Here is a 26,492-nt window from a genome sequence, read left to right as displayed (position 1 = left end):
TTTTTTTCCTCCATTGCTTTTTTCTATCCAGAATTTCTGATTATAATTAGTATGGGTCTAAGCCACAGGTATGAAAATCATAAGTTCTTACAGAAATTCACTTTGGTATATCAACTGATTCCTCACTGATAATTCTTAAATTTTTTTGTCATAAAATAAAGTCATTTCTAGGGTTGGAGTAATTGGGTTCACAAATTTCAGTAAACTTTTTGATGCCTTTTATTTCTAGTTCTTTAAGTCAGAAGCCAAATGAGAAACCACTTAGATTGGCTGAGAAGAAAGAATATGATGAGAAGAATGGCTGTGTGAAGTAAGATTTGGGGGCATGTGTATACAAATTGTTTATTGAAATAATTGTAAGAAAATTATAAGCAGGAAGAATTTACATATTTTATTTCTAATTTCAAACTTCATTCCTGTAAAAAAAATACATAACCAGTAAGTCTTCTGCAGGCTTTGAGGTTAGTTTTTTTCCCTTTCTGTTTAAACAGTTTTACATTCCAAATAACTGTAACCACTGTGGAGTATCAAATGTGACAGAGTTTATTTAAGACAGTTCAGAGGTGGGTGGATTTTGCTGTTTTTACTAGCTGCTCTGGGGTTGGAAGGAGGGCATAGATCAAGCAGCCCTGCAGCCACACAGCTCCCCAGATGCCACTCTGATGCCCTGTCACAGCTTCTTACCCAGTCCAAGCTCCTCATAGTATCCCAGGGCCAAGGGCTTTGAAGGCTTTCATGGAACTTACAGCTGGGGATGGTTGTTAAGGCATCTGATTTGACAACCTTCCCATTAATGCCTGAATGTTTTGCTGTTATAAGTGGTTCCTTCCTTTGGAACCAAAGCCTTTCATTATCCATTTATTTTAAATTACTAGCTGGTAAACTAACCTTGAAATATCTCATTCCCTTTTATTTATGTATTAAAAAGTTTTATTCTCTCTTATTCTGCTAAATGGCCCTTATTGGAATCCACTGATGAAAGTATACTAGTTATCCTGTCTGCTATGGTTCCAGGGAACCTTAAAGTGGCTCAAGGTTAAATGGCAAGGAAAAAAGAAGACAGTGAGTTTCTTAGAAATCCAGAGACTGACCTGGTGATCATGTGATCCTTCCTAGGATCTGATCAAATAGTCCTGGGGTTGGCTATGCTGTGTCCAGAGCCTAAGGAACCAGGCATTCAGAGCCTGGTGAATCGTGTGTCCATTATTTTTGGTCAAGTAATGAAGGCAGCCTAGAAAAGAGATCTTTTCCTTAAGGGTGATAAAGTAGGAATTTGCAGGCATCATGTAATTTAATAATAACATTAGTTAGTAAAGGGGACACAGTAACTTTGGCATGTTGCCATTCATCCTGACTTATCTTTAAAGGACCACCTTAAAGACCTTACAGAAATTCAGGAAGAGTTCACCCCAGATTTGGTTATCATCCCTGTTCCAGGATAGTATACCTTCTTCTCCTTTTGAATCCTGGTTTCTTGGGTGACAGGGAGAGTATCAGGGTCCACATCCAGAGTACCAGGGCCCACATAGCAGATTTTTTAGTTGTTTAAGAGAAACAACCCTGCTCTTCTGAGAGCATCTGGAGATGACTGCAAGCTTAGATTAGACCAATACATCATTTCTAAACTGTTTCCAAGTTCCACTAGTGATTGGTTCTAAGTCCATTTGGTTGATAGCAGTTCCCTGCAGCATTTTGGTGAAGAGGATTTTGACATTGTGTCAGATGTGCTGGGGACAGTATTTTATGAGTGATTAAGATATCCAATCTAGGTATAGGAGAGTTGAGTAGTGGCCTGCTTGCCATCTGTCATCTCTGATGTTTAAATGTAAGCTTGTAGCTGTCTTTTTTTCTTTTGCATTCTTTTTATTTAAACACCTGTATTTTTTTTTATTTTTTTTAAAATTTTTTATTGTTGGCTGTTCAAAACATTACATAGTTCTTGATATATCATATTTCACACTTTGATTCAAGTGGGTTATGAGCTCCCATTTTTACCCCATATACAGATTGCAGAATCACATCAGTTACACATCCATTGATTTACATATTGCCATACTAGTGTCTGTTGTGTTCTGCTGCCTTTCCTATCCTCTACTATCCCCCCTTCCCTCCCCTCCCCTCCCCTCTTCTCTCTCTGCCCCCTCTACTGACATTCATTTGTCCCCCTTGTATTATTTTTCCCTTTCCCCTCACTTCCTCTTGTATGTACTTTTGTATAACTCTGAGGGTCTCCTTCCATTTCCATGCAATTTCCCTTCTCTCTCCCTTTCCCTCCCACCTCTCATCCCTGTTTAATGTTAATCTTCTTCTCATGCTCTTCGACCCTACTCTGTTCTTAGTTACTCTCCTTATATCAAAGAAGACATTTGGGAAGACATTTGGCATTTGTTTTTTAGGGATTGGCTAGCTTCACTTAGCATAATCTGCTCTAATGCCATCCATTTCCCTGTAAATTCTATGATTTTGTCATTTTTTAATGCAGAGTAATACTCCATTGTGTATAAATGCCACATTTTTTTTATCCATTCATCTATTGAAGGGCATCTAGGTTGGTTCCACAGTCTTGCTATTGTGAATTGTGCTGCTATGAACATCGATGTAGCAGTGTCCCTGTAGCATGCTAAACACCTTTATTTTGTTAATTTATTTTTATGTGGTGCTGAGGATCGAACCCAGGGCCTTGCATGTGCTAGACGAGCGCTCTACCGCTGAGCCACAACCCCAGCCCCATCTTTTGCATTCTTTATCTTCTGATCTTTCCGTATCTGCATACTACTATAAAATATGTTCTTTTTTCTTCAGTTCTCTTCCTATAAACATTTTAACATTTCCCTATTTTCTTCTATTGCTTATTTAAAATGGGAAGTTCTTCTAAATAAATAAATTCTTTATAATATTGTTTCTGTGTCAAGAGTTTGAACACCAGTTCTTATTAAAGCCTGAATTGAAAGCCCTGTACACAGGCAATTGAGTCCTTCCTGCCCAGAGCTCTCTGCCAAAGCCCTGTGAATGGTTTGATCATTCCCATGGTTCTTCCCTCTTAATCATCCCACACTTGGTCCCTTCCCTGACTTCCCCCCCCCCCCATTGTGATTCTACTCCATGGTCTGTGAGTAGAAAATACTGCGGAGCCTCACAGGAGCCAAATGTGGCTCCTTCTCTTTTCTTGCAAAAATTCTTGGTTTTTCTGACATTAATAAATTATTGTCTATTATTTTTTTCTTTCTTTAATTTTCTATATATCTTTATAGATTCATCTCCAGAATCCCCCTCTGTTGTCCAAACATACTCTCAGTAATTTAGCTTGCATCTTCTGGGAGAACTCTCTGAATTTCCTGCCTGTGCCCGTGCCCATGCCTGCTACATCCTGTGTCCATCGCCACCAGCATCTTGACATTACTGAATCTTTTTGAATGGAGTCTCCTTTCTTCTGGGTTTTCCATTTTCCTCTTATTTGATTGACTTCTTGTTTTGGTAAAGGATATCCTCTGATAGCTTCCTGAGGAGGGAAACAAGAAAGATTGAACTTTTCAAGAGTGCAAAAATACTTTTAGATTATTTTCACACTTTGGTTATCAGTTTTTGAAAGCATTTCTACCTTATTTTCTAGTTTCTAGTTTATTGCTTTTTGATTTCTTATTTATATATGACTTTATTTTTCTCTCAGGAAACTTATAGGGTCTTTGTTCCTATAATTTTGTTGATTTTTAAATTTATAATATCACATTTTTCATTTGCAAGTGTTTTTTTTTTCCTATTTTTCATGATAAAGTTTTCTGGTACTATGTTCCTCACTTTGGGAAAATATTTTTTACTTTTTCAATGATATCTTACATTCTTGTCTTGTCTTTTTTTTTTTTTTTTTTGGTACTGGGGATTGAAACCAGAGGTATTTTACCACTGAGCCATATCCTAGTCCTTTTTATTTTTTATATTGGGACAGGACCTTGCTAAGTTGCTTAGTTTAGGGCCTTGCTAAATTGCTGAGACTGGCTTTGAACTTGCTCAAAGCTCCTGAGTTGCTGGGATTGTAGGCATGTGCCACTGCACCTGGCTCTCTGTTTTCTAGAGTTTGTATAACTCTTCTTCATGTTGTACTTCTCAAGTTGGACATATGATTTTTCTTTTAATATACTAGAGATTTAACCCCAGGGTTATTTTTACCATTGAGCTACATCCCCACTCCTTTTTTTTTTTGAGACAGGTCTCTCTAAGTTGCTTAGGTCTTGCTGACTTGCTGAGACTGACGTCGAACATGTGATCCTCCTGTCATGGACCTCCATGTCGCTGGGATTATTGGCATGCCCCACTGTGCCCAACTGTGATGTGATTTTTTAAAATACATTTTTCATTTCTTTGTCTTTTTGTTTTACTTTTTGGGATATTTTCACAACTTTATTCTCCACCAATTTTGTTGATTTTTAAATTTATAATAAAACATTTTTAATTTGCAAGTGTTTTTCTTTTGTTCTCTTTTCCTCTTTTTTGGGGGGGATGGTTGGTAGAAATTAAAGTCAGGGCCTTGTGCACCCTAGGCAAGTGCTCTACCATTGAGCTAGAGCTCAGCCCAATTTACCCACTTTTTTTTTTCCATCTGAGCTGTATCCCCAGCCCCTCAACTTTACCAACTGAGCTGTATCCCCAGCCCCTCAATTTACCCTTTTAAAGTGTCCTACAAGGAGCTGGGTTTATGGCTCAGTGGTAGAGTGCTCAGCTAGCACATGTGAGGCACTGGTTTTGATCCTTGGCACCAGATAAAAATAAATAAAATAAAAGTGTTGCATCCATTTACAACCAAAAATATTTTTTAAATTAAATAAATAAATAAAGTGTCCTACAGGTATCCTGAGTGCTGAGTGGCAGAAGCCAGCTGGGTTCTCATTATTCAGCCTTACTCCCCTCCTCCACTTTTCAGTGCAGTCCCTCCATCTTCAGCTGTTCCTCTAGTGCCCCAGTCCCAAGAGCTCTGTTTGATCCTCTCTAGGACATTAACCCTGGTCTTCCCCTAGGATGGGGTGGGTAGCTTTCTGGCATTGAGAAGTGGAAGGGGATCTGGGGTTTGCCCTCTTTATTTTATCCCCCTGCTATATTGCCACAGTAAGAGAAGGTTGTTCCTAATTCCTAAGCTTTCTGAAGATTTATTCTGTGCGAATAGATTTGGTCTTCTTATGTATGACTGGCTTAGATTCAACTGTTTTGGATCTGCCAAGTCAGTAACCACATGTCCATCTGCTTTCCAGCTTCTAAAATTTTGTTTGTAATATTGCCTCCTCTGTGGTTCTCTACTTCATTGTGGCTTTAAAAAAGAATTTTTAAAAAAAAGCTTCGTCAAGATAAAATTTATCTATCTTAAAATTTACATTTTGTATGTGTGTGCATATGGTACTGGGGATTGAACCATGGACCTTATGCATTCTAGGCAAGCACCTTTGCACTGAGCTACATCCCCAGCCCAGCTGAGTACTCCTTTTTATTGCTGAGTAAAAACTATTGCATGGATATGGCATATTTTATTTATCCATTCATCAGTTGATAAACATTTATATCTTGTGGCTCTTGCACTTTAAAAATATGTAAGAATGGGATTTCAGGTGGCAGGCATGATGACACGCACCTGTAATCACAGCTATTTGGGAGACTGACACTGGAGGATCAAGTGTTCAAGTCCATTGTGCAACACAGCAAGACCCCATCTTAAAAAATAAAATCAAGTTTAGGAAAGAATGTAACTTAATACGTATATTTAATCCTCTCTTTTTCTTCCAAAGTCCCTGTCACTGAAAATGGTTTATGAGTTCTCTCCTGCTGTCACTAGACCTTACCCATATTGGGGCTGGGGCTGGGGCTGGGGCTGGGGCTGGGGCTGGGGCTAGGGCTGGGGCTTAGTCTAGAGGAAAGCAATTTCAAATTTCTTTTCCACTGAGTTAGCAGAGGTGATAGGGCAAGTACTCTCTGGGCTTTTTTTCTCATCCATAATAAAGATAATGAAGCAGAATGGTGATTCCTCAGATATTCTGCACAAGGACTAGGTGGTAGAGTTGTTGCAGTCCAGATGCAGGCACAAGGTTGGAAAGTAGGAAGCATAAAACAGGCATGCTACTGTGGCCTTGTATCTTAATCAAACAGAACAGAGCAGGCAGGCAGTCCGCTTACAGCCAGGCCTGGGGTAGAGAGTCCATTTTACCTCTGTTAAGGAAGACTTCAAATAACAGTTCAGTTGAGGAAATATAAATATTTTTTGTCTTAACAGTGTTTTTTTTAATGATTTTACAGATTACTGCAGTTTTTAAATCCTGATCCTTTGAGAGCTGATGGAATCTCTGATCTGCAGCAGGTATTACAGGCCCTAAAAACAATTAAATAGGAGAGAAAACAGTTTGCTCTTAAAAATTCTTCTCCTTCCTCTTTCCAGTCTTAAAATTAGAAGAGAAACTCCTCGGGTGGGGGACTTTGCCTGAAGACATGCTTTTATAGATTGGTAACTTTGCCTGAAGACATGCTTTTATAGATTGGTAAATTAGTGCATCAGAGAAATTTCTATTTTTATTTGGGTAATAGGTGATCTTCTTTCATTTAGGTAGTTTTGGAGTTTTTCAGGTTGTTAACATTGAAATCATATGCTTTCTTTTCTTTCTATGCCGGTACTCTATGCTAAGAGTTCAGGGCAGATACTGGTTGTCTAATGTCTGTATCACTCAGTTGCAGAAGTTGAAGTCAGGCATGCAGCAGCCTGTCATGGTGCTCCGGAACAGGATTGATCCCTGTCTGACCATCGACACGTCACCACTGTCTGCAGACCTGAAAAAGGTGAAAGTGCTCTTAGAACCAAATTCATGAAGAAATACCAACCTTTTCTAATGTAGAAGGATTTTTTTTTTCTTTTTTTCTTTTTATTTTTTTCCCAGTGCTAGGGATGGAATCCAGGGCCTGGAGCAGGCTAGGCAAAGCACTCTACCACTGAGCCCATAGTCCCATAGAAGGATTTCTAAATAAAAGTTATAAGGTTACATTGTATCATTTCTTTGCTTTTGAAATTCTCTTTTATAAAGTTTTTGATAATAATTTATTCTTAAATCCTGGATAAGTTCTTGTAAATGAATAATTAATTTAAGGAAAACCCATTGTATACTGTAAACCCCCTTCTGAAATAAGTTTTTAAATGGGCCTTTGAAAAAAGGGGCTTTGAAGACATAACAGGGCAATTGTAATATACTTCTTAGCCATTCTTTCCAAAATGGCTTCATAGATGGGTGGGTTCACTTGGTAAATCGATCATTCATGCTTACCTGTTTCTTTCCTAATTTTTTAAAAAAGAGGTTAAAACTGTTTTTTAAAAGATATAAATAAAATCACAAGGATGAAAGAGTGACAGAGAAGTCTTGAATGAGCAGGAGATTTTCATAGAATTTTAGAGGATGAAAGCTAGGTAGCAGAGTATGGTTGACTTAACAGGGAAAGAGCTAGGAGGTGGAGAGGAGTGGACAGTGAACTTCTCACCCTGTTTCCTGACAATACACAACCAGTTTATATTATTCTAAGGAAGAAAATTGGAGACTCTTTCTGGAGAAATTGAGTGACCACTGAGTAGTGGTGCTTAATGATGGTGTTTGGAATTCTCCCAGTTAGAATGCCTGCTTGTTGCCCAGTCTTCTTGTAGTGATGTCTCACTCTCATGGTGACTAGATTAGCCCCACCCACAGAGCCTTTAGTCAGGTTTTAGTGACTTAAAAAAACACAAAACTAGTTTTTTTCATATATATACATATAATATAATGAGAATCATAGACCTTTTTTCTCTCTCTCTCACACACACACACATATGAAACACAGACATCTGAAGAAAGTCTTTACCTTAAGAAAAAAAGTTTAAAACAAACTCTGAAGGAAATAATGACTGGAGAAGAAAATATTAAAAAATAAATATTGCCAGGTGCAGCAGTGCATGCCTGTGGTCACAGCTGCTCAGGAGGCTGAAGCAGGAGGATTGCTTCAGCCTTGGAGTTTGAAACCAGTCTGGGCAATATAGTGCGACTCTTAAGAAAAAGAAAGGAATGGGGGAGAGAAAGAGAAAGGGAGAGGGAAAAGAAAAAAAGGAAGGAAGAAAGAAACGAAAAATATCCTCAGAGGAAAGAAGGTATGGCATCTTTTGCTGGAAAGAGGAGGGAGGAGAAGGGGAGAGAAAGATCAATAAAAAAGGTTCTCAGAAGTTCAAAATATTATAAAAAATTTTGAAAATAAGTGGTTTTGAGATATAAAATAGAAGCCAGCAGAAAGTAGAACAAAAAGGCAACAAGATGAATCAAAGAGGAAAAAAAAAAAGAATTTGAGGTGCAGTATCTGAAAATGGAATTTCAGACTGAATCAGAAGACAGACCACACGGGTTGCACTGCCTACCTGGAAGCTCCATGTTGATATCAGAGACTATTCCATTTGGAGTTCAGGGGTCTGGGGAGGAGGATGTCACAGACACCATGGTGCTGACGAGCTCAGCTTTTTGGAAAGAGTTACAGGAGGGGCAGAAAAATCTCTGAGGAAGAACACAGGAACATTTCCTGAACCTAATGGAAATAAATCTCCACATTGAGCTGTCTCACACTGGCCAGCACAACTTATGAACAGACATTAGCTGTATGGGGTTGAAGCATCTGAACTTGGATTCAGAGAGCACAAAATCTTCTAGAGGAAAAAATGGTCCCCATCTCAAGACCAGAAGTCAGGTACCTCAGATTTCTTCATAGCAACACCAAAGGAGTTACTTCATGTAGACAATAATCGTCTTTTTGGAATAAAATCATTTTTGAAGCACATATGGAATATTGCTAAGCTTAACCCTAGATTTATTGAGAAGATTTCAATGTTTTATGGCAATTTTTCACGTGAGTAAGAAACTAAAAACATTGATGTTGATTAGAGGTGAAAAAAAAAGTTATTTCCACCTATACATCCATACTCACATAGTAATGAGATGTGAGAGTAGAACAAAAATATTTTCAGACATGCAGTCTCAAAAATAACAAAGAAGTATTTCCCCTGTACTCTTTGCCAAGAAGCAGTTTCAAAATGTTCATACAACAAAGAAGTTCACCAAGAAAGACCAAATGGGTTGCACCTGTCTACCTGGAAGCTCTCAGGTTGGCGGAAGAGTAAGCAGTACCTTTGCATCTGGGACTCAGGGTTCTGGGGAGGGGGATCACAGAGCTCATGGTGCTCTTGAACTCAGTCTTTTAGAAAATTATATCAGTGTGGCTAGAGAACTCTGTTGGAGAATTTGGTTTAGTGAGAGATACATAGATAAACAAATGAATAAAAGCATGTTTTTAAAATGCTGTACAAGGGAGGCTGGTGGACTGGCAGATTATTGGGAGAATAAGATCAAAAAACCACATCCTTGATCCAGTGAGCTCTAGTGGATCACCATCCAGTTCCTTTTGATTGGAGCCCAGAAAAACAAAATTTTATATAATAGGAGTATAGTACTGAGAAAAGAGTCAGAGGGACTTACCAGGGTAAGTCTCAGAAAATATCAGATTATGGGCTGGGGATGTGGCTCAAGCGGTAGCGCGCTGGCCTGGCATGCGTGCGGCCCGGGTTCGATCCTCAGCACCACATACAAACAAAGATGTTGTGTCCGCCGAAAACTAAAAAATAAATATTTAAAAATTCTAAAAAAAAAAAAAAAAGAAAATATCAGATTAATCAATGTGTATATACTGAGTGGTAGATGGAGTAGAGTGGCAATGATATGGAGCTGTTGTTTGTTTTCTCTACTTTATTGTGGTTTTTGGTTGTTGATTTTTTTGTAGGCTCTTCAAAGAAATAAGTTCCCGGGACCCAGTCACACTGAATCTTACTCTTGGCCTCCCATAGCACGTGGCTGTGATGTGGTTGTCATTTCTCACTGTGGAAATGACCCTTTGTTGTACCTCCCACCGTTGCTTACAATTTTGCAAACGGGGGGCTGCTACAAGTCATTACCAAGTAGAAACGGAGTAAGTTTAAGACAATTTTGTTTCACAACAAAAATGAATTAAATTTTTATTTTTTTAATTACACACTTGACCTTTGGTAAAGTTCAGGTTACATTACTCAGTTTGGTTTTCCAACTGCCAAGATAGAAGAAAGTGAGAAAGTAGCCTTTCTCGTCTCCTGGTCACCTGTTCTCCTGTACTGATTCTCATCCAAGCCTGGGTTGTGGGTCATGGGCTGAGCAGGAAAGCCCTGGCTTTTAGAGGTGAACGTAGAATTTATAAAATGATCTCACATTAATTCATGTCATTGTCATGGCAACCATGTGATGTGGTCAGGGTGTGTATCATTCTCACCACTGTATACATGAGAAGACCCAGGTCATGATAAGTTGCTTGGGTGAATTATTGACAGCTGATATGGTGTGAAAGTGGGCTTAGAAGTTAAGTTTCTGTTGTCTTATTCTACATTCTTCAATATCTCATAGTACCCCACACTGTTTTAGAATAATTTCCCCATGTGTAATAACCTGAAAGTAACAGAAAGCTGGAGAGAAGGGAAATGGGTATGGGTTTAAATGGCAATGAATAGTGATGTCCACTTTTCTAGTTTGGGCTCTTGGAACTGATGGGTGTAAAACCTCCATCCTAACACAAAGGGTGCACTCCAGAGGGTTCCACCATGTGTCGAACGGTGAAACAGCAGTACAAAATGAGCTTAGAGTTGCAGTTAGAACAGATACTAGCTCTCTTTCTAATTATGCCATGCAGTTTGATGATTTCCCTTTGGAATTCAAGCTGGTTATTAGATATTGATTTAATCAAATAAATGCATTTATCCCCCTCATCCCTCACCAGTTTGTTAACAGCTAAGCCCTGTTAATGATATACAGCTAGTGTTGAGGCAGAACCATGGCTGGGGTTAGAAGAGGCCATCTTAAGTCTTGACCCTTGTGTCTCCCCTACTTTCTCCATGCCCCTATGGTCAACCTGCCTTCAGGTCTGTGCCTGGAAACTATCATCTGAATCTGTCTAAAGGAAAGAGAAAACTAGGCTTCTCTTCGATTAATAGATAGCAAGTGTCCAGGAAGGTATTTGGTAGGCAGTGCACCTTCAAGAGAATCTGTGGGCTAGTGGAGGGTAGGGTTCAGAAGGTAATTTCCTAAGAAAGAGCTGTTATCCACTTTTTAAGCCCCTTCTCAGGAAGTGGTTAGTTCATCCTTGGGCTTAGGAGCAGGAAATCTGGAGCCAGACTTCCTAGGTTCAAATCATGTTGCTACCAAGAATGAACTGTGTAGCCTTGGGCAACTGGCTTTACTTCTCTGTGCCTCAGATGCCTCATCTGTGAGATGAAGTAATAATAGGCCCTACCCATAAGAATGTATTAAACGAATTAATACTTATGCAATACTTAGCTTAAGCCCTAAGAAAACCTAGCTCAATGTGTCTAAAATCTGTTTTTTAAAATATTTTTTAGATGTCAATGGATCTTTATTTATTTATATGCAGTGCTGAGAATTGAACCCAGTGCCTCACACATGCTAGGCAAGTGCTGTACCACTGAGCCATCACCCCAGTCCCCTAAATCTATTTTAATGAAATTATTTTTAACTCTTCTAACCTATGTGATGATGGTGGTAGCAAAACCTGAAGTAGCACTTATTGTGTACAAGGAGATGTTCTGGATGTTTCACATATACTGTGTTCAATTTCTAACTACTGTTCAAAACTATTTGAATTTGTTTGTCTTTGCAGCCTCTTGCAGTCATCGTGTGCCCAGGATGGAAAAAGGCCCAACTTATTTTTGAATTACTGGGCGACTATAGCATGTCCTCCAGGCCTCATCATCCTGTGTTATTAACAATTGGACTTCACAAAGATGAAGCCAAAAACATGAAGCTTCCAAGGGGGTGTAAGCATTCTTTCCAAGCAATTTGGCTTTCCCAACAGAAGACAGGGGACCCTGCCCAGGCAGGTCTGGGATTGCAGATGACAGGCTTGTGTGATAGCCTAGCTTGTCACTCATTGATGGGTATCCATGATGTAGGTTCAATCTTGACCTACATCTGTTTTGCTGAGAAAACTACAGGATTTCATTCATCTACTTTCTACTGACCAATTACTGCTTGCTAGATGCTGAACACAGTGTTGACTAAAAGCCTCCTGCTTTTCAGGAGTGCAGAACCTGGTAGGAGTGCCAAGGCTTGTCCCATACTGACAGGGCTCAGCCAGGGTGGGCACCTGAGGAGAGAAGCAGCAGTATGTGGAATCTTAGCAAAGGAAATGTTGTGAAAACCTGTAAAACAAATCTAAAATGGGCATTGTTTTTTCTTTTAAAATGTAGGCGATGTGATTGTCACAACACCACATAGCCTCCTGAGACTTCTCACATACCAAAGCTTGTTATTTCTTAGACTTTGTCATCTGGTGTTGGATGAGGTGGAAGTGTTATTCCTTGAAGCTAATGAGCAGGTAAGTATGGCATCTATTTAGATGTTATTACTATTCTAAATGTATACATATACTTCTAAAATAGATAAAATTCAAGTATTAACAGAATCAGGAAAAAGGATCTAGTTAAGGAATAAATTGGTTAATCTAAAAAAAATCCCTTTAACTTCTATAATTTAGAAGAGAGAATGTTTATTTGAAATTTCATTCCCAGTGTTAAATCTCTCTTTGAAAAGCAACATTTCTCTCCCAGGAAGATTTACTGAGATAATGAATGTTTTTCTGATTATAAAAGCAATAATTTTTATTGTAAAAAATTTTGAGAAATAGAGAAGAGCACTTGAAAAAAATACAATACCCTAATCATCTTACACTCAAAGGCAATCATTCTACTATTTTGGATTATTTCTTCCTTTTTAAAATTCCTAATTGTTGATACATGTGTTCAATATCAAGAGCACATTTTATGTATAATTTTATAATTCACATTTGCAGTTAACAGCATTGTATTATTACTTCCTGTTCTAAAGGTTATTATTATTATTGGGCATATTGAATCACATGGGCATAACAATTTATGCCATGTTTGCTGTCCTCCGACCAGTAGGAGGCCTTGGCCTGGTTTTTTGTTCCATGCTAGCTGGTAAACAGATCTTGTTAGTACAGTTTGCATCTTTTTTTTTTTTTTTTTTTTTTTTTGCAGTGCTAGGCATGGAACCAGGGCTTCATGCATGCTGGGCCAGTGTTTTACCACTGGTTTGCATGTCTAGCCTTGTAGTTTGTATTTCCTTGATTACTTAAGTTGAACATTAATTCATTTTGATCATTATGTTCATTTTCTAAAGTTGCTAGATCATTTCCTTTTCTTTCTTGTGGTGCAGTCATCTTTTGTAATTACTTTTTGACCTTTTTAAATGTGAGCATGTTAATCCCATTAGATGTGTTAACACATATTTACCAAGATGTTTTTTGTGCTTTAATTTGATTTATAGTGGGGTTTTATGTTCATTGATATTCTCTTTCTCTCCCCTCGCTGCCCCTGCCCCACCTGCCTTTTTCCTCTTTTTTCCCTTTGTGTTTCCAGAGATTGAACCTAGGGGCATTCTACCACTGAGCTATGTCCTCAGTCCTTTTTGTTTTTTATTTGAGACAGTCTCACGCTGTTATTACAGGTATGCACCACTGAATTTGGCTACATTTTCTCTCAGAGGAGCATGCCTATAATCCTAGTCACTTGGGAGGCTGAGGCAGGAGGATTGCAAGTTTGAGGCTAGCCTCAGCAACTTAGTGAGCCCCTAAGCAACTTAATGAGATCCTGTCTCAAAATAAAAATAATAAGGGCTGGATATGTAGCTCAGTTGTAAAGCACTCCTGGGTTCAGTCCCCAGTGCCGAAACAAATATTTTCTCCTTTTTGAGTTTCTCTCTTTACTTTTGTTTTGGAAAGGCTTCCTCCTGTCTGAAAACAGTAAATATGCAATTTTTTACATATTATGTTCTGTCAAACTAATTATTACTGTCTTTTGAAATAAAAATTATATCAATTTTTTAGATGTTTGCTATATTAGATAACTTTAAAAAAAACGTTGAAGTTGAAGAAAGGGAATCTGCACCACATCAGATCATTGCGGTTGGCATTCATTGGAGCAGACATATAGAACATCTAATCAGAGAGTTCATGAATGATCCCTACATTGTGATTACAGCCCCAGAGGAGGCTGCTCTCTATGGCAACGTCCAACAGGTGATGAATGAATGGGAGGGGAGCTGTTGAGCACAAGCAAGTAGCCTGTATTTCATGGCTTAATATTATATGACTGTAGCTTCTATTTTATACCCAAATCTATAATTGTAAATTAAATTTGTTTTGATTTCCTATGCATTCTTTTCTATTAAAATTATAACTTAGCTATGAAAAGTAAAACTGGAACTTTTTGAATATTTTTTTTTAAATATTTATTTTTTTAGTTTTCTGTGGACACAACATCTTTGTTTGTATGTGGTGCTGAGGATCGAACCTGGGCCACACGCATGCCAGGCGAGCATGCTACCGCTTGAGCCACATCCCCAGCCCGTTTTTGAATATTTTAAAAATCAAATTACTTCATTTCTGGTAATTTCATTACCAGGTCGTGCATCTTTGCCTAGAATGTGAAAAAACCTCAACTTTACTCCAAGTTCTTGATTTCACTCCAAGTCAGGCACAAAAGACCTTGATCTTTACTTGCTCTGTAGCTGAAACAGAAATAGTGTGTAAGGTGAGTCCCTGTCTTGTTGATTTAAACTGTGGCTGAATCTTGAATGAGGAAAAAATGACTTGGGTAGTTGATATGTGGTGGGGAGATGCCATTTTGCAAGTTTAACATCAATCAGAAGAGGAGGTGGGCTCTGCTGGGAAGCACTGACAGCTGGAGGTCTGGCCTGGGGGAGGATCCTTGCCTTTCCTGAAGCACGGTCCCACATGGGGAGTAAGGCTCAGGAAACAGTGCCAGGTGGTCTGTCAAGGTAGAACATGAAAGGGTCCAGTTGATGAACAAAATGCCCACATCACTACTCTCTATTTTTAAAAGTTGTGAAGATAACAGTAAAACATACTGTCATGTAACCAGAAAAGCCAAATAAATTGGCTAAAGACTTATTCAGTTTTATCTAATTTCATATTAATTGTAAAATGCTAATTAATTGCCAAAATGTACAAAGCTAAATACAAAAATTAAAAGAAGCTGTAGTACATCTTTCGGTACATAATAATGAGCTAAACAGTACAGTTAAAAGGCCATTATTGGACTGGGGATATAGCTCAATGGTAGAGTGCTTGCCAAGCATGTGTGAGGCCCTAATCCCCAGTACTAGAAGGGAAAGAAAAAAAAAAAAACCTTGTTGACAACAGTACCATATATTTTATATATACTTATACATACATATGTGTATATGTATTATTTTTAAAAGGAAGGGAAATAGTTTTAGCAAAATGATGTTTGTTTCACTTGAGCAAATTTTTATATGAACTACAACAGAACTTTGGAGATATATTTACTTAATTTCATAGTCATTTCAAAGAATTACTGGGTCAGTGAGGTGATTTACAGTTGAATACTTTGATACTCGATGAGACAGCTGGCTTCAAGCTCATGTTCCTGATTTTGAACTGGCTTCTGTGGTTTTACCTTTAGGTAGTAGAAAGCAATTCAATATTTTGCTTGAAAATGCATAAAGAAATGGTTTTTAACTTAAAAAGTGTTTTAGAACATTGGAAGAAGAAATTAAGTTCTGGCTCCCATATTGTATTAGGTAAGTGTTTTAGTTTCTACTTCTATTTAGACAAAGGTTAGCTCATAGGAATCATGTCTTAATTTATATATTTCACCTCCATATTTCTCATTATTTCCAAGATTTACTCAGAATTTATTAGTAATGTTAATTTTAAAATGAAAATTAACCTCCAAAAAGATTCTCATATTGAGATGAATCTAGGTGCCTCAGAGCTCATAGGTCAATAGGCAGCAACCGTTGATCTAGACACTTTACCTGGAATTCTAGCTTGAGGATTACTGTTGTATATATAAAATCTGTGTATATGTAGTCTATAAAGTCTGTATCTAGCTGTACATAGTGCATCTGTACCTATATTGAAACATCATAAATTATAAAAAAGGTTAAATATTAGAAATACAAAAGTTAGAATGTATAAAAAAAAAGAAAAGATCTGGGCAGCCTGGATTTGTAATAGAAAAAGATATTTTTCAAGCTAAAAATGAAGCCACTTGTCTCTGGAATTAATCACTGGTGTGGGGCATTTGGGGAAGAAAGTGGTAAGAAGTTTCTTTGCATCTAAAAAGTAAAAGGAAGGATTGAGGATATAGCTTCATGGTAGAGTACTGGCATAGTAAGTATGAGATTGTGGTTTGATCCCTAGCATTGCAAGAAATAAAGTAAAATATAGTACAGAAATGCTTTGCGGGATGGTTTTGGGGACTGCTTTTTAAAGTAAGTGCAGCTCATGGGAAATTGTTGAAATCTTTCCTCCAGCCTTAACTGACGATTGCATACCACTCTTGGCCATCACTGATGCCACGTGTGTAATTCACTTCAGCTTCCCTTCCTCACCAAAGATATTTGGTGGACGCCTATACTGCATGTCAGATCATTTTCAGAGTTTAACTGAACAGGTTTGACTATCATTTTCTGTGTAATGACAAATTTAGAGTCCATAAAGTTCCACTGAGACTGGTGTGAATGATTTGCTTTCTTTATTTACTCCCATTTTAAGGGTTCTCCTGCAGAGCAGGGAGATAAGAAAACCAAATCTGTCCTATTGCTAACGGAGAGAAATGCGAGCCATGCAGTTGGTGTTCTGCGCTACTTGGAGAGAGCAGATGCCAAAATCCCATCAGAGCTGTATGAGTTCACCGCAGGGGTCCTAGAAGCCAAAGAAGACAAAAAAGCCAGAAGACCTCTTTGTTCATATCTTAAGGCTTTTGGATTTTGCAAGTAAGCCAGTCTTCTTTATTTTAATTAAAGTATAACATGCAGTCAAGTACAGAGATGATAAGTTTACAGCTTGAAACACAACACTGATAAAACCAATAACCCAGTAAATAAATGGGCAAATGAACTAAAGAGGCATTACTCAAAAAAAAAAAAAAAAGCTAACAAACATGAAAAAAGTGTTAAAAATCGCTAGCAGTGGGAAATGCAAATCAAAACTACATTGGGATTTTATCTCACTCAAGAATATAAATAATAAATGCTGGTGAAGATGTAAGGGAAAAAGGAACACTTTTACCTGGAATTGTAAATTATATGAATTTATACTATATAAATCAGTGTGAAGGTTCTTCAAAAGATTAGGAATGGAACTACCATATGACCCAGCTATACCACTCCTTGGTATTTTCCTAAAAGAATTAAATTCAGTGTACTGTGGAGATACATGCATACCCATGTTTATAGTAGCACAATTCACAATAGCCAAACTATGGAACCAGCCTAAGTGTCTTCGAATAGATGAATGGAAACAGAAAATATGGTGTATCTATACAATGGAGTTTTACTCAGCCATAAAGAAGAATGAAATCCTGTCATTTGTAGGAAAATGGATGGAATGGGACATTGTCAAGTTAAACAAAATAAGGCAAACTCAGAAAGTCAGCGTTATATCTTCTCATTTGTTAGAGTGGAAAAAAGAAGGGGGATTTCATGAAAATAGAAGGGAAACCAGTAAGAAAGAGAGGGGACCCTGGGGAGGGAGGAGGAGAAGGCATTGGGGAGGTACTGGAGAATGAAATTATATGCATATCCTAGTATGTCCAAGTGTAACTTATGCACCAATAATAAATTTTTTTTAAACTAAAAAAAATTAGAGCAAGAAAATTAATTTCACAAAAGAGCGCTTTACCTTGGTATCAAAATTGTAGTTGTACTTACCTGATGTAGCCCAGGGATCACCAGGACCTTGTTTATTAGAAAAACTTTAGAAAAATATATAACAAAAATGGGTGAGTTCAGTTCTTAAAAAAAAAAAAAACTAGTGAAGTTCAGTTCTATGTATATAAAACAATATTTTTGATAAAATTTGACTTCTGTTTTTTTTAAAAAAAGTTTACAGCTTGATGAAATGTCAATATCTGTACACCCATGTAAACCACCACCAAACTGATAGAGCACTTAGAGACTCCTGCATGCTCTTCCTGATGTCCATCCTCAAATAGCTGTCAACATTGACAAGAGTTGTTCATTTGTTTTCAATTTTTTATTAACATGTATTAATTGACTATTTTAATAGGGTTCGATTTGGTATTTCCCTACATTCATATATGAGTTTTAATCAAATCTAATTCCTTTTTCCTATCCTACCTCCTTCCTCATACCCATCCCAATCTCTAGTAACTGTTATTCTGTTTTCAAATTAACATTTTTTAGCTCTTTGCTTTTGTGTCTGAATTATTTCACTTAACATGATGTCCTCACTTCATTTCATTTTGCTGCAAATGATAGGATTTTATTCCTCTTTATGGATGAATAGTATTCCATTGTGTATATACTACATTTTCTTTTCCCATTTATCTGTTGTTGGGCACCCATGCTGATTTCATATCTTAAAATTTTGCTCATTTTTGAATTTCATATAAATGTAATTGTGCATCTGGCTTCTTTCAATCAATCTAATATCTGTGACATTGATCCATGTTGTTGTTATATGTATGTTTTATATATGTTCTGGCTTAGTATTGCATTGTCTTGAGTATATCACATTCTTCTGTTGATGGGCCTGTGGGGTTGTTTCCAGTTTGGGGCTATGATGTTTAAAGCTTTTCTGAACGTTGTCATACATGGCTTTTTGTGGAAATATTCATCCTCTTCTTTTGGGAATTGTTGGGCCATAGGGTTAACTTATGTAAACTCTTCAAAAGTGGTGGACCACTTTATGATCCTGTCAGGAGTGATGAGAATTGGAGATGGTCCACATCCTTCCCAGTCCTTAGTATTCATGGGGGAGATAATGGAAAGCCATTGCAATTTTAATTTGTGTTTCCATAATGATGGTGGATTTAATGATGTTAAATATCTTTTTTTTATGTTTGTGAGACATTTGACCATTCTCTTTTTCTGAAGTACCTGCTTTTATCTTTTCCCCATTTTAATGGAGCATTTCTTTTTTCTTATTAGTTTGAGGAGGTATATATCCTGTATATCTTAGCTATCCTAGATATAAGTATTTTGTCTGACACGGTTGAACATCCGTGACTCTAAAACATGAAATCTGAAATACTCTGAAAACAGAAACTTTTGGGGTGTTGACATGATGCCTCTAAAACATTAATTTGCAGGCTGAGGTTGTGGCTCAGTGGTAGAACGCTCGCCTAGCATGCGTGAGGCCCTGGGTTCGATCCTCAACCCCATATAAAAATAAATAAATAAACAAAATAAAGGTATTGTGTCTAACCAAAAAATTTTTTAAAAAACCATTAATTTGCATATATAGTATGAGGTGTGGGGCACAAGTGGCTTTTTCTGCATAGACAGTCATCTGTTCCAGCATCATTTGTCTAGAACATAATTCTCTTCTCACTGAATTAGTCCCTTTGACGTAATCCAGGTGATGAGATATGTGGTCTGTTTTTAGACTCTGTTCTTTTTGTGGGTCCATTTGTCCCTCCTTATTATAACACTACACTTTATTTTTTAATATCGTTTTTATTGTTGTTTATTTTTTTTATTTTTTTATTTTTTTTAATTTTTTATTGTTGGCTGTTCAAAACATTACATAGTTCTTGATATATCATATTTCACAATTTGATTCAAGTGGGTTATGAGCTCCCATTTTTACCCCATATACAGATTGCAGAATCACATCAGTTACACATCCATTGATTTACATATTGCCATACTAGTGTCTGTTGTATTCTGCTGCCTTTCCTATTTGTTTATTTTTTATGTGGTGATAGGGATTGAACTCAGGGCCTCATGCATGCTAGGCAGGCACTTTACCACTGAGCTATTTCCTCAGCCCAACACGACACTTTAAACACTGTAGCTTTATAGTGACACTTGGGATCTGGCATATAAGTCCTCCAACCTTGCTCCTGTTCAGGGTTGCTTGGCTTCTTCAGATCTGTTGCATCTCTATATACATTAAAGATATAAGCTTACTGATTTCTCAAAAAATCTGCTGGAAATTTAATAGGGGCTGAATCAACTCTGTAGATCAATTGGTAAGGTATGGGGATCCCTCTAGACACATGCCACTACTTGGTAAATGGATGGCTAGGCATAGGTGTCTGATAATGTGTCTCCTGGATTGAATTCATTTTTAAGATAATTAATGACATTAACTTTTTAAATTATGGTACATTAACCAGCTTATTAACAACAATTTTCAGTATGCCTTTAAATAGAATATTGACTTTCAAAACTGAAACTTCAGCTATTTCTCAGTTGGGAGGTAACATTGTAGTGAAGGAGCAGCTTCTGATTTGGAGGTTAATTGACCTTTATTGTGGATTATGGTGATATGTTTCTGAGACTTTGTTTTAGAAGTATAAGCAATCCTGTAGCAGGAAGAGTGAAGCAAGTGGCATCACTATACTAGACCTTAAACTATACTACAGAGCAATAGTAACAAAAACAGCATGGTATTGGCACCAAAACAGACTGGTACACCAATGGTACAGAATAGAGGACACAGACACTAACCCACAAAATTACAATTATCTTATATTAGACAAAGGTGCCAAAAACATGCACTGGAGAAAATATAGCCTTTTCAACAAATGGTGCTTGGAAAACTGGAAATCCATATGCAACAAAATGAAATTAAACCCCTATCTCTCACCACCCACAAAACTCAACTCAAAGTGGATCAAGGACCTAGGAATTAAACCAGAGACCCTGCATCTAATAGAAGAAAAAGTGGGCCCTAATCTCCACCATGTGGGATTAGGCCCCAACTTCCTTAATAAGAATCCTATAGCACAAGAATTAAAACCAAGAATCAATAAATGGGATGGAGTCAAACTAAAAAGTCTCTTCTCAGCAAAAAAAAAAAAAAACAATCTGTGAGGTGAACAGAGAGCCTACATCTTGGGAGCAAATTTTTACCCCTCACACATCAGAGCACTAATCTCTAGGGTGTATAAAGAACTTGTTTATATAATGCATTTAAGAATATCTAAAGGGGACTGGGGGTTGTGGCTCAGAGGTGGAGCACTCGCCTCACATGTGTGAGGCCTTGGGTTCGGTCCTCAGCACCACATAAAAATAAATAAATAAATAAAGGTCTTTATTTAAAAATATATATATATATATATCTAAAGAAATAGGGCTGGGGTTGTGGCTCAGAGGAAAGAGTGCTCCCCTAGCATGCATGAGGCACTGGGTTCAATCTTCAACACCACATAGAAAAAAAATAAAGGTATTATGTCCACCTACAACTAAAAAATAAATGTTTAAAAAAAGAATAAAGGTGTTGTAAAAAAATTATTAAAAAAAATAATAAAGTAACTCTTTTGTTTAAGTTTATTCAATTTTAATTAAATTTTAGAGGGTTTTTTTACTTATTTATATATTGTTAGTGTCATTTGAAGTATTTAATATGGTTACTTCTAAAGTGTTTGGAATAAAAGTTCTCTAATTTCAACTGCAGATTAATTTTCTGAAAAATGTTTACAATTCCATGTTAACTATGATTATCTGTATTTTTCTGGTTTTAAAATCTAGCTATTTTGGGGGTTGGGGATGTGGCTCAAGCGGTAGCACGCTCACCTGGCATGCGTGCGGCCCGGGTTTGATCCTCAGCACCACATACGAAGATGTTGTGTCTGCCGAAAACTAAAAAATAAATATTAAAAAATTCTCTCTCTCTCTCTCTCCCTCTCTCTTTAAAAAAAAAAAATCTAGCTATTTTGAGGGGTTTGGGGTTTGGCTCAGTGGTAGAGCACTTGCCTAGAATGAGCAAGGCCCTGGTTTCCATCCCCAGCACTGTCACCACCACAACAAAAAACAAAGCCAGCTATTCATTGTTTTATTTTTTTTTCCCAGAGACAAAAGGATCTGTCCTGACAGACACCATATTAATCCAGAAATAGATAAGCCAAGGAAATTATCCAACCAAGCTCTACCAATGTTTGGATACATTAAAGTAAGTTCTTCTAAGATCTTTTTTGTTCAGTGATTGTTGAATCGTTGTAATTTTTTTTAAGCAGAATCTTAGTAAAATGTAATTTATGATTTATAATATTCAATATTAATATCCTGTCATTAATCTAATGATAGAAATGTGTTCTTATATCTTAATTTCAGAGTCCAAGTTTATATGTAAAACCATGATGAGTTGGGTAAATGCATGACAATCTGGGAGTTGTTTTTTTCAGGAAAAAAAATGTTTCCACTTGGAGGCAGTTAAAAGTAATACAGTAAAAAGTGGTACACACCTGGGCTGGGTTGTAGTTCAGTGGTAGAGTGCTTGCCTTGCACACGTAAGGCACTGGGTACAATCCTCAGCACCACATATAAATAAATAAAATAAAGGTCCATTGACAACTAAAAAACATAAAAAAAAAAAAAAGAAGGTGGCACATACCTGTAATCCTAGCAAGTTGGAAGGCTGAGGTAGGAGATTGCATGTTTGAGGCTGAGACCACCCTCAGCAACTTAGGCCCTAAGTAATTTAGTGAGACCCTGTCTGAAAATAAAAAATAAAAAGGCCTGAGGCCTGAGTGGTTAAATGCCCCTGGGTTCAGTCCCTGGAATGACTACTACTAGTGTAATAATAGTAATAATAATACAGTGACTACATGAATTCTGTTCAAATATCAATGATAATTTCTGTGAGGAAAATTCTTAAGATTCAAATTGAATTGCTGAGTTAAAAATCATTTTCCTTGAAATCCCTCATCATCAATTTCTTCATTACTTTTTTTTTCTCCTTTTCACTTCTTTCCCCTTAAGGCTTTCTCTTTAGTGTTGGTTTCCTAGTGCTGCTGTCACAGATTGCCACAATTGGTGACTTAAAACAACGTAGATGTATTTCAGTTTTGGAGGCCAGAAGTCTAAATGCAGGTGTCATCAGGGCTGTGCTCCCTGCCACTCTTCAGCCTCCTGAGGACAATCCAGTTCTGGCCTCCTCCAGCCTCTCCTGGCTTCAGACATGGCTTGCAGCCACATTCCCCCCCCCCCCCCCCCCCCGCCCATCTCTGCCTCCTGTACATTGCCTTCTCATCTCTTGGTGTCCCCACAAGATACTTGTCACTGGAAGGAAGACCCACCTTTTAATCCAGAAAGGTCTCTTTATCTTGAGATACTTGATTTCATCTACAAAGACCCTTTTCAAATAAGGTCACAGTCACAGTGACCTTGGGAATTAGGACATGCACATATCTTTTGGGAGTGGTCACAGTTTGATCCACTACAGTTATCATCATTGAAATAATTTTTTTATTTCTAATTTTTCCCTGAGTTTTATCCCCTCATTTCTATGTTTTTCTAATTCTGATTTACATTTTTCTTTTTTGTGTTGGGAATTGACCGGGAGACCTTGGACATGCTGAATACATGTTCTACCACTGAGTTACATGCCCAGCCCTAGTAAGACAGATGAGGCTGGACACCCAAGAAATTATCAGGAAGCAGGAGGAGCCAAATCTGAGGCCAGCCTCGGTGATTAATGAGACCTTTTCTCAGTGGTAGAGCACACCTCTGGGTCCGGTTCCTAGTACCAAAAAAAAAAAAAAAAAAAAAGTTTTTTGTAAATTTTAACAAACATATATTTGCCAAATATATGTTTTGCAAAGAATTTCTCCTACACACTTTGTCTTTTCATTCTCTTTATAGTGTCTTTTGCAGAGCAGTTTTTAATTTTAATGAAGACAACTTACATTTTTTCTTTCACGGATTATGCTTTAGGTATTATATCTCAAAAAAATCATTGCCAAAACCAAATCATCTAGATTTTTCTCCTGTTCTTTATCTGCTTTTATTTTGATATTCATTGGGCCACTTTGTCAATTGTTGTTATAAATTATGTGCCTGGTTTTGTTGCTCTGTCTGAGCTCATGTGAGGATTCAGACTGAAAACATTTTCGCATTTTACTACTACCACCTTTCTAGAACCCTGCTAACCCAATCTCCCCATCGCCCCCGCCCACTTCCTTTCTTTCTCTCTAATTAGGTAGCTCTATTGAAGTATAGTTTACATACAATAAAAATCACTAATTTCAAGTGTATAGTTTGTTAAGTCTTGATAAATGTAAATCGTCATGTAACTACCACTACTAGTGTCAAGATGCAGACATTTTCATCACCCCAAAAAGGTCTCTTCTGTCCCCTATCACTGAGACCTTGCCCTACACCATTGTCCCTGGCAGCCACCCGTCTGCTTTCTGTCAGTTGTTTTACTTTTACTGTAGCTTTGTATTAATGAAGTTTCTTGAGTCTGATTTCTTTTACTCAGTACAGTGCTTTTGAGATTTCTTTATGTAGTTCTTTATGTTACTGTGTAGGATTCGATTATATAGATGTGCCATAGTTCACAAGTTGATGGACATTTGGGTTGTTTCTAGTTTCTGGCTGCTTTGAATATTTGTTTTATAAGTCTTTTTAAATATATATTTTCATTTTTCTAGAATAAAAGACCTAGGAGTATAATTGTTGGGTTATAAAAGTATATGTTTATAAGAAAGTATGTGTTTATTAGAAATGTTTTCTAAAGTGATTATACCGTTTTACATTCTCACCAGCCCTGCATATGAGAAGTCCATTTACCTCATATTGTCATCAGTACTTGGCATTTGGTCTTTAATTCTAGCCTAAATTCTAAAATATTTAAATATTGTTTAAATATTTATTCTGTTGCATTTGTGCTGTTTTATTTGTAGTTCCTTTGTGATTATGGATATTGATCATCTTTTCACATGCTGTATTGTATATTTATATCTTTTAATTTATAAATTTGCTTTTCAGGATTTTTGCTCTTTTTGTGTGTGTGTGGTACTGGGGATTGAACCCAGGGGTGTTCTACCGTTACATCACATCCCCAATAAATAAATAATTTATTTTTTTGGTACCAGGGAATTGAACCCAGCGGGGCGCTTAACCGCTGGGCCACATCCCCAGCCATTTTTTTGTATTTTATTTAGAGACAGGGTCTCACTAGTTGCTAAGTGCCTTGCCAAGTTGCTGAGGCTGGCTTTGAACTCATAATCCTTCTGCCTCAACCTCCCAAGTTGATGGAATTCAGGTGTGTGCCACCATACCTAGTTTATTTTTCATTTTGACACAGTTTTTTACTTGTGCAGTTGCCGGCTTAATCTTGTGATTTCTCCTGCCTCAAGCTTCGTGAGTCACTGGGATTGCAGGCATGTTCCACTGTGCCCAGCTGCCCTTTAAAAAAAAAATTAGGCTTTTTTCTTATGTTACATTTTATTTATTTTAAATATTTATTTTTAGTTTTTTAGATGGACACAGTATCTTTATTTTATTTTTACGTGCTGAGAATCGAACCCAGTGCCTCACGCATGCTAGGTGAGCGCGCTACCACTTGAGCCACATCCCCAGCCCCTTATGTTACATTTTAAAGACTTCTTTACATATTGTGAATGCGCTGCATCAAATATATATGTTGCTATTATTTTCTCCTGGTTACAAAGGGAAAGTTTTTATTTCAGTGAAATCTAGTTATCATTTTTTAATTTTATTTTTTGTGCTTTTCATGTTGTAATAAATTTTTGCTTATTCTGAGGTCATGAAGATTTTCTTTTTTTTTTTTTTTCCCCCTAGGAGCTTTATGATTTTACAAGTCTGATCTCTTCATTTTAAATTAATGTTTGTGTGTGGTGAATCCCAGATAGGGGGCAATGTTTATCCTATTGGATAGTTAGTTACTCCAGCATTATTTATTATAAAGACCTTCTTTTTGCCCTAAATGACATTGGCACCTTTGGTATAAATTAAGAAACCATATATATGAATTCTGAACTCTTGATTCTGTTCCTCTGTTTATCCTTATGCCAAAGCTACACTGTCTTGATTATTGTAGCTTTAGTCTTGAAAACTGGTAGATACGTCTTTCATCTTCACTGTTCTTTTTCAGTATCCTTTTTCTGTTTCTTTGCATAACCATACAAAATGTTAGAATCAGCTTTCCAATTTCTACTTGTGAGTTTTTTTTTTTGATTGGTATTGCAGTGAGTCTATAGAGTAATTTGGGGAGAATTGACATCCTGTCAACACTGTCTTCCAGTTTATTACTGTGGTATATCACTCTGTTTATCTAAGTCCTCTTTAATTTCTCTAAGCATTGTTAAGAGTTTTCAGTGAATAGGTCTTATATTTACTGCATTAAATTTATCCCTTGTGTTTCATGTTTTGGAATGCTGTTGTTAATATTTTAAGTATATTTTCTAATTGTTTTGGAAATTCAATTAATTTTTGAATCTTGGATCCTGTAACCATAACAAAATGAATTATTTATCTGCAAAGGTACTAGGGAGAGGAGAATTAAAGCAAATAGCAGGTAGCTGGAAGGTACCTACTCAATTTGCAAAATCAGAACTGAGGGGTTTCACAACACGTGGGACT

General features: G+C 37.1%; 1 protein-coding gene across 2 annotated transcripts in view; it reads left to right on the top strand.

The window, feature by feature from the left end:
- Positions 1 to 26,492, top strand: part of Tdrd12 (tudor domain containing 12) — a 67,536-nt gene that overhangs the window by 23,087 nt on the left and 17,957 nt on the right. For both annotated transcript variants that reach the window (XM_046448161.2, XM_058580440.1), the window contains 12 exons: positions 230 to 310; positions 6,274 to 6,334; positions 6,700 to 6,807; positions 9,805 to 9,990; positions 11,722 to 11,878; positions 12,311 to 12,438; positions 13,969 to 14,160; positions 14,546 to 14,674; positions 15,590 to 15,707; positions 16,446 to 16,585; positions 16,687 to 16,907; positions 21,957 to 22,056. In XM_046448161.2, coding sequence (XP_046304117.2) covers positions 230 to 310; positions 6,274 to 6,334; positions 6,700 to 6,807; positions 9,805 to 9,990; positions 11,722 to 11,878; positions 12,311 to 12,438; positions 13,969 to 14,160; positions 14,546 to 14,674; positions 15,590 to 15,707; positions 16,446 to 16,585; positions 16,687 to 16,907; positions 21,957 to 22,056 — 1,621 coding nt within the window. The remainder of the gene's footprint in view (positions 1 to 229; positions 311 to 6,273; positions 6,335 to 6,699; positions 6,808 to 9,804; positions 9,991 to 11,721; positions 11,879 to 12,310; positions 12,439 to 13,968; positions 14,161 to 14,545; positions 14,675 to 15,589; positions 15,708 to 16,445; positions 16,586 to 16,686; positions 16,908 to 21,956; positions 22,057 to 26,492) is intronic.

The sequence above is a fragment of the Marmota monax genome, unplaced genomic scaffold, assembly GCF_021218885.2.
Source record: "Marmota monax isolate L192 unplaced genomic scaffold, Marmota_monax_Labrador192_F-V1.1 WCK01_AAM20220418_F8-fsc00101, whole genome shotgun sequence".
NCBI classification, from domain to species: domain Eukaryota; kingdom Metazoa; phylum Chordata; class Mammalia; order Rodentia; family Sciuridae; genus Marmota; species Marmota monax.
This window is presented reverse-complemented; position numbering and strand designations above follow the sequence as displayed.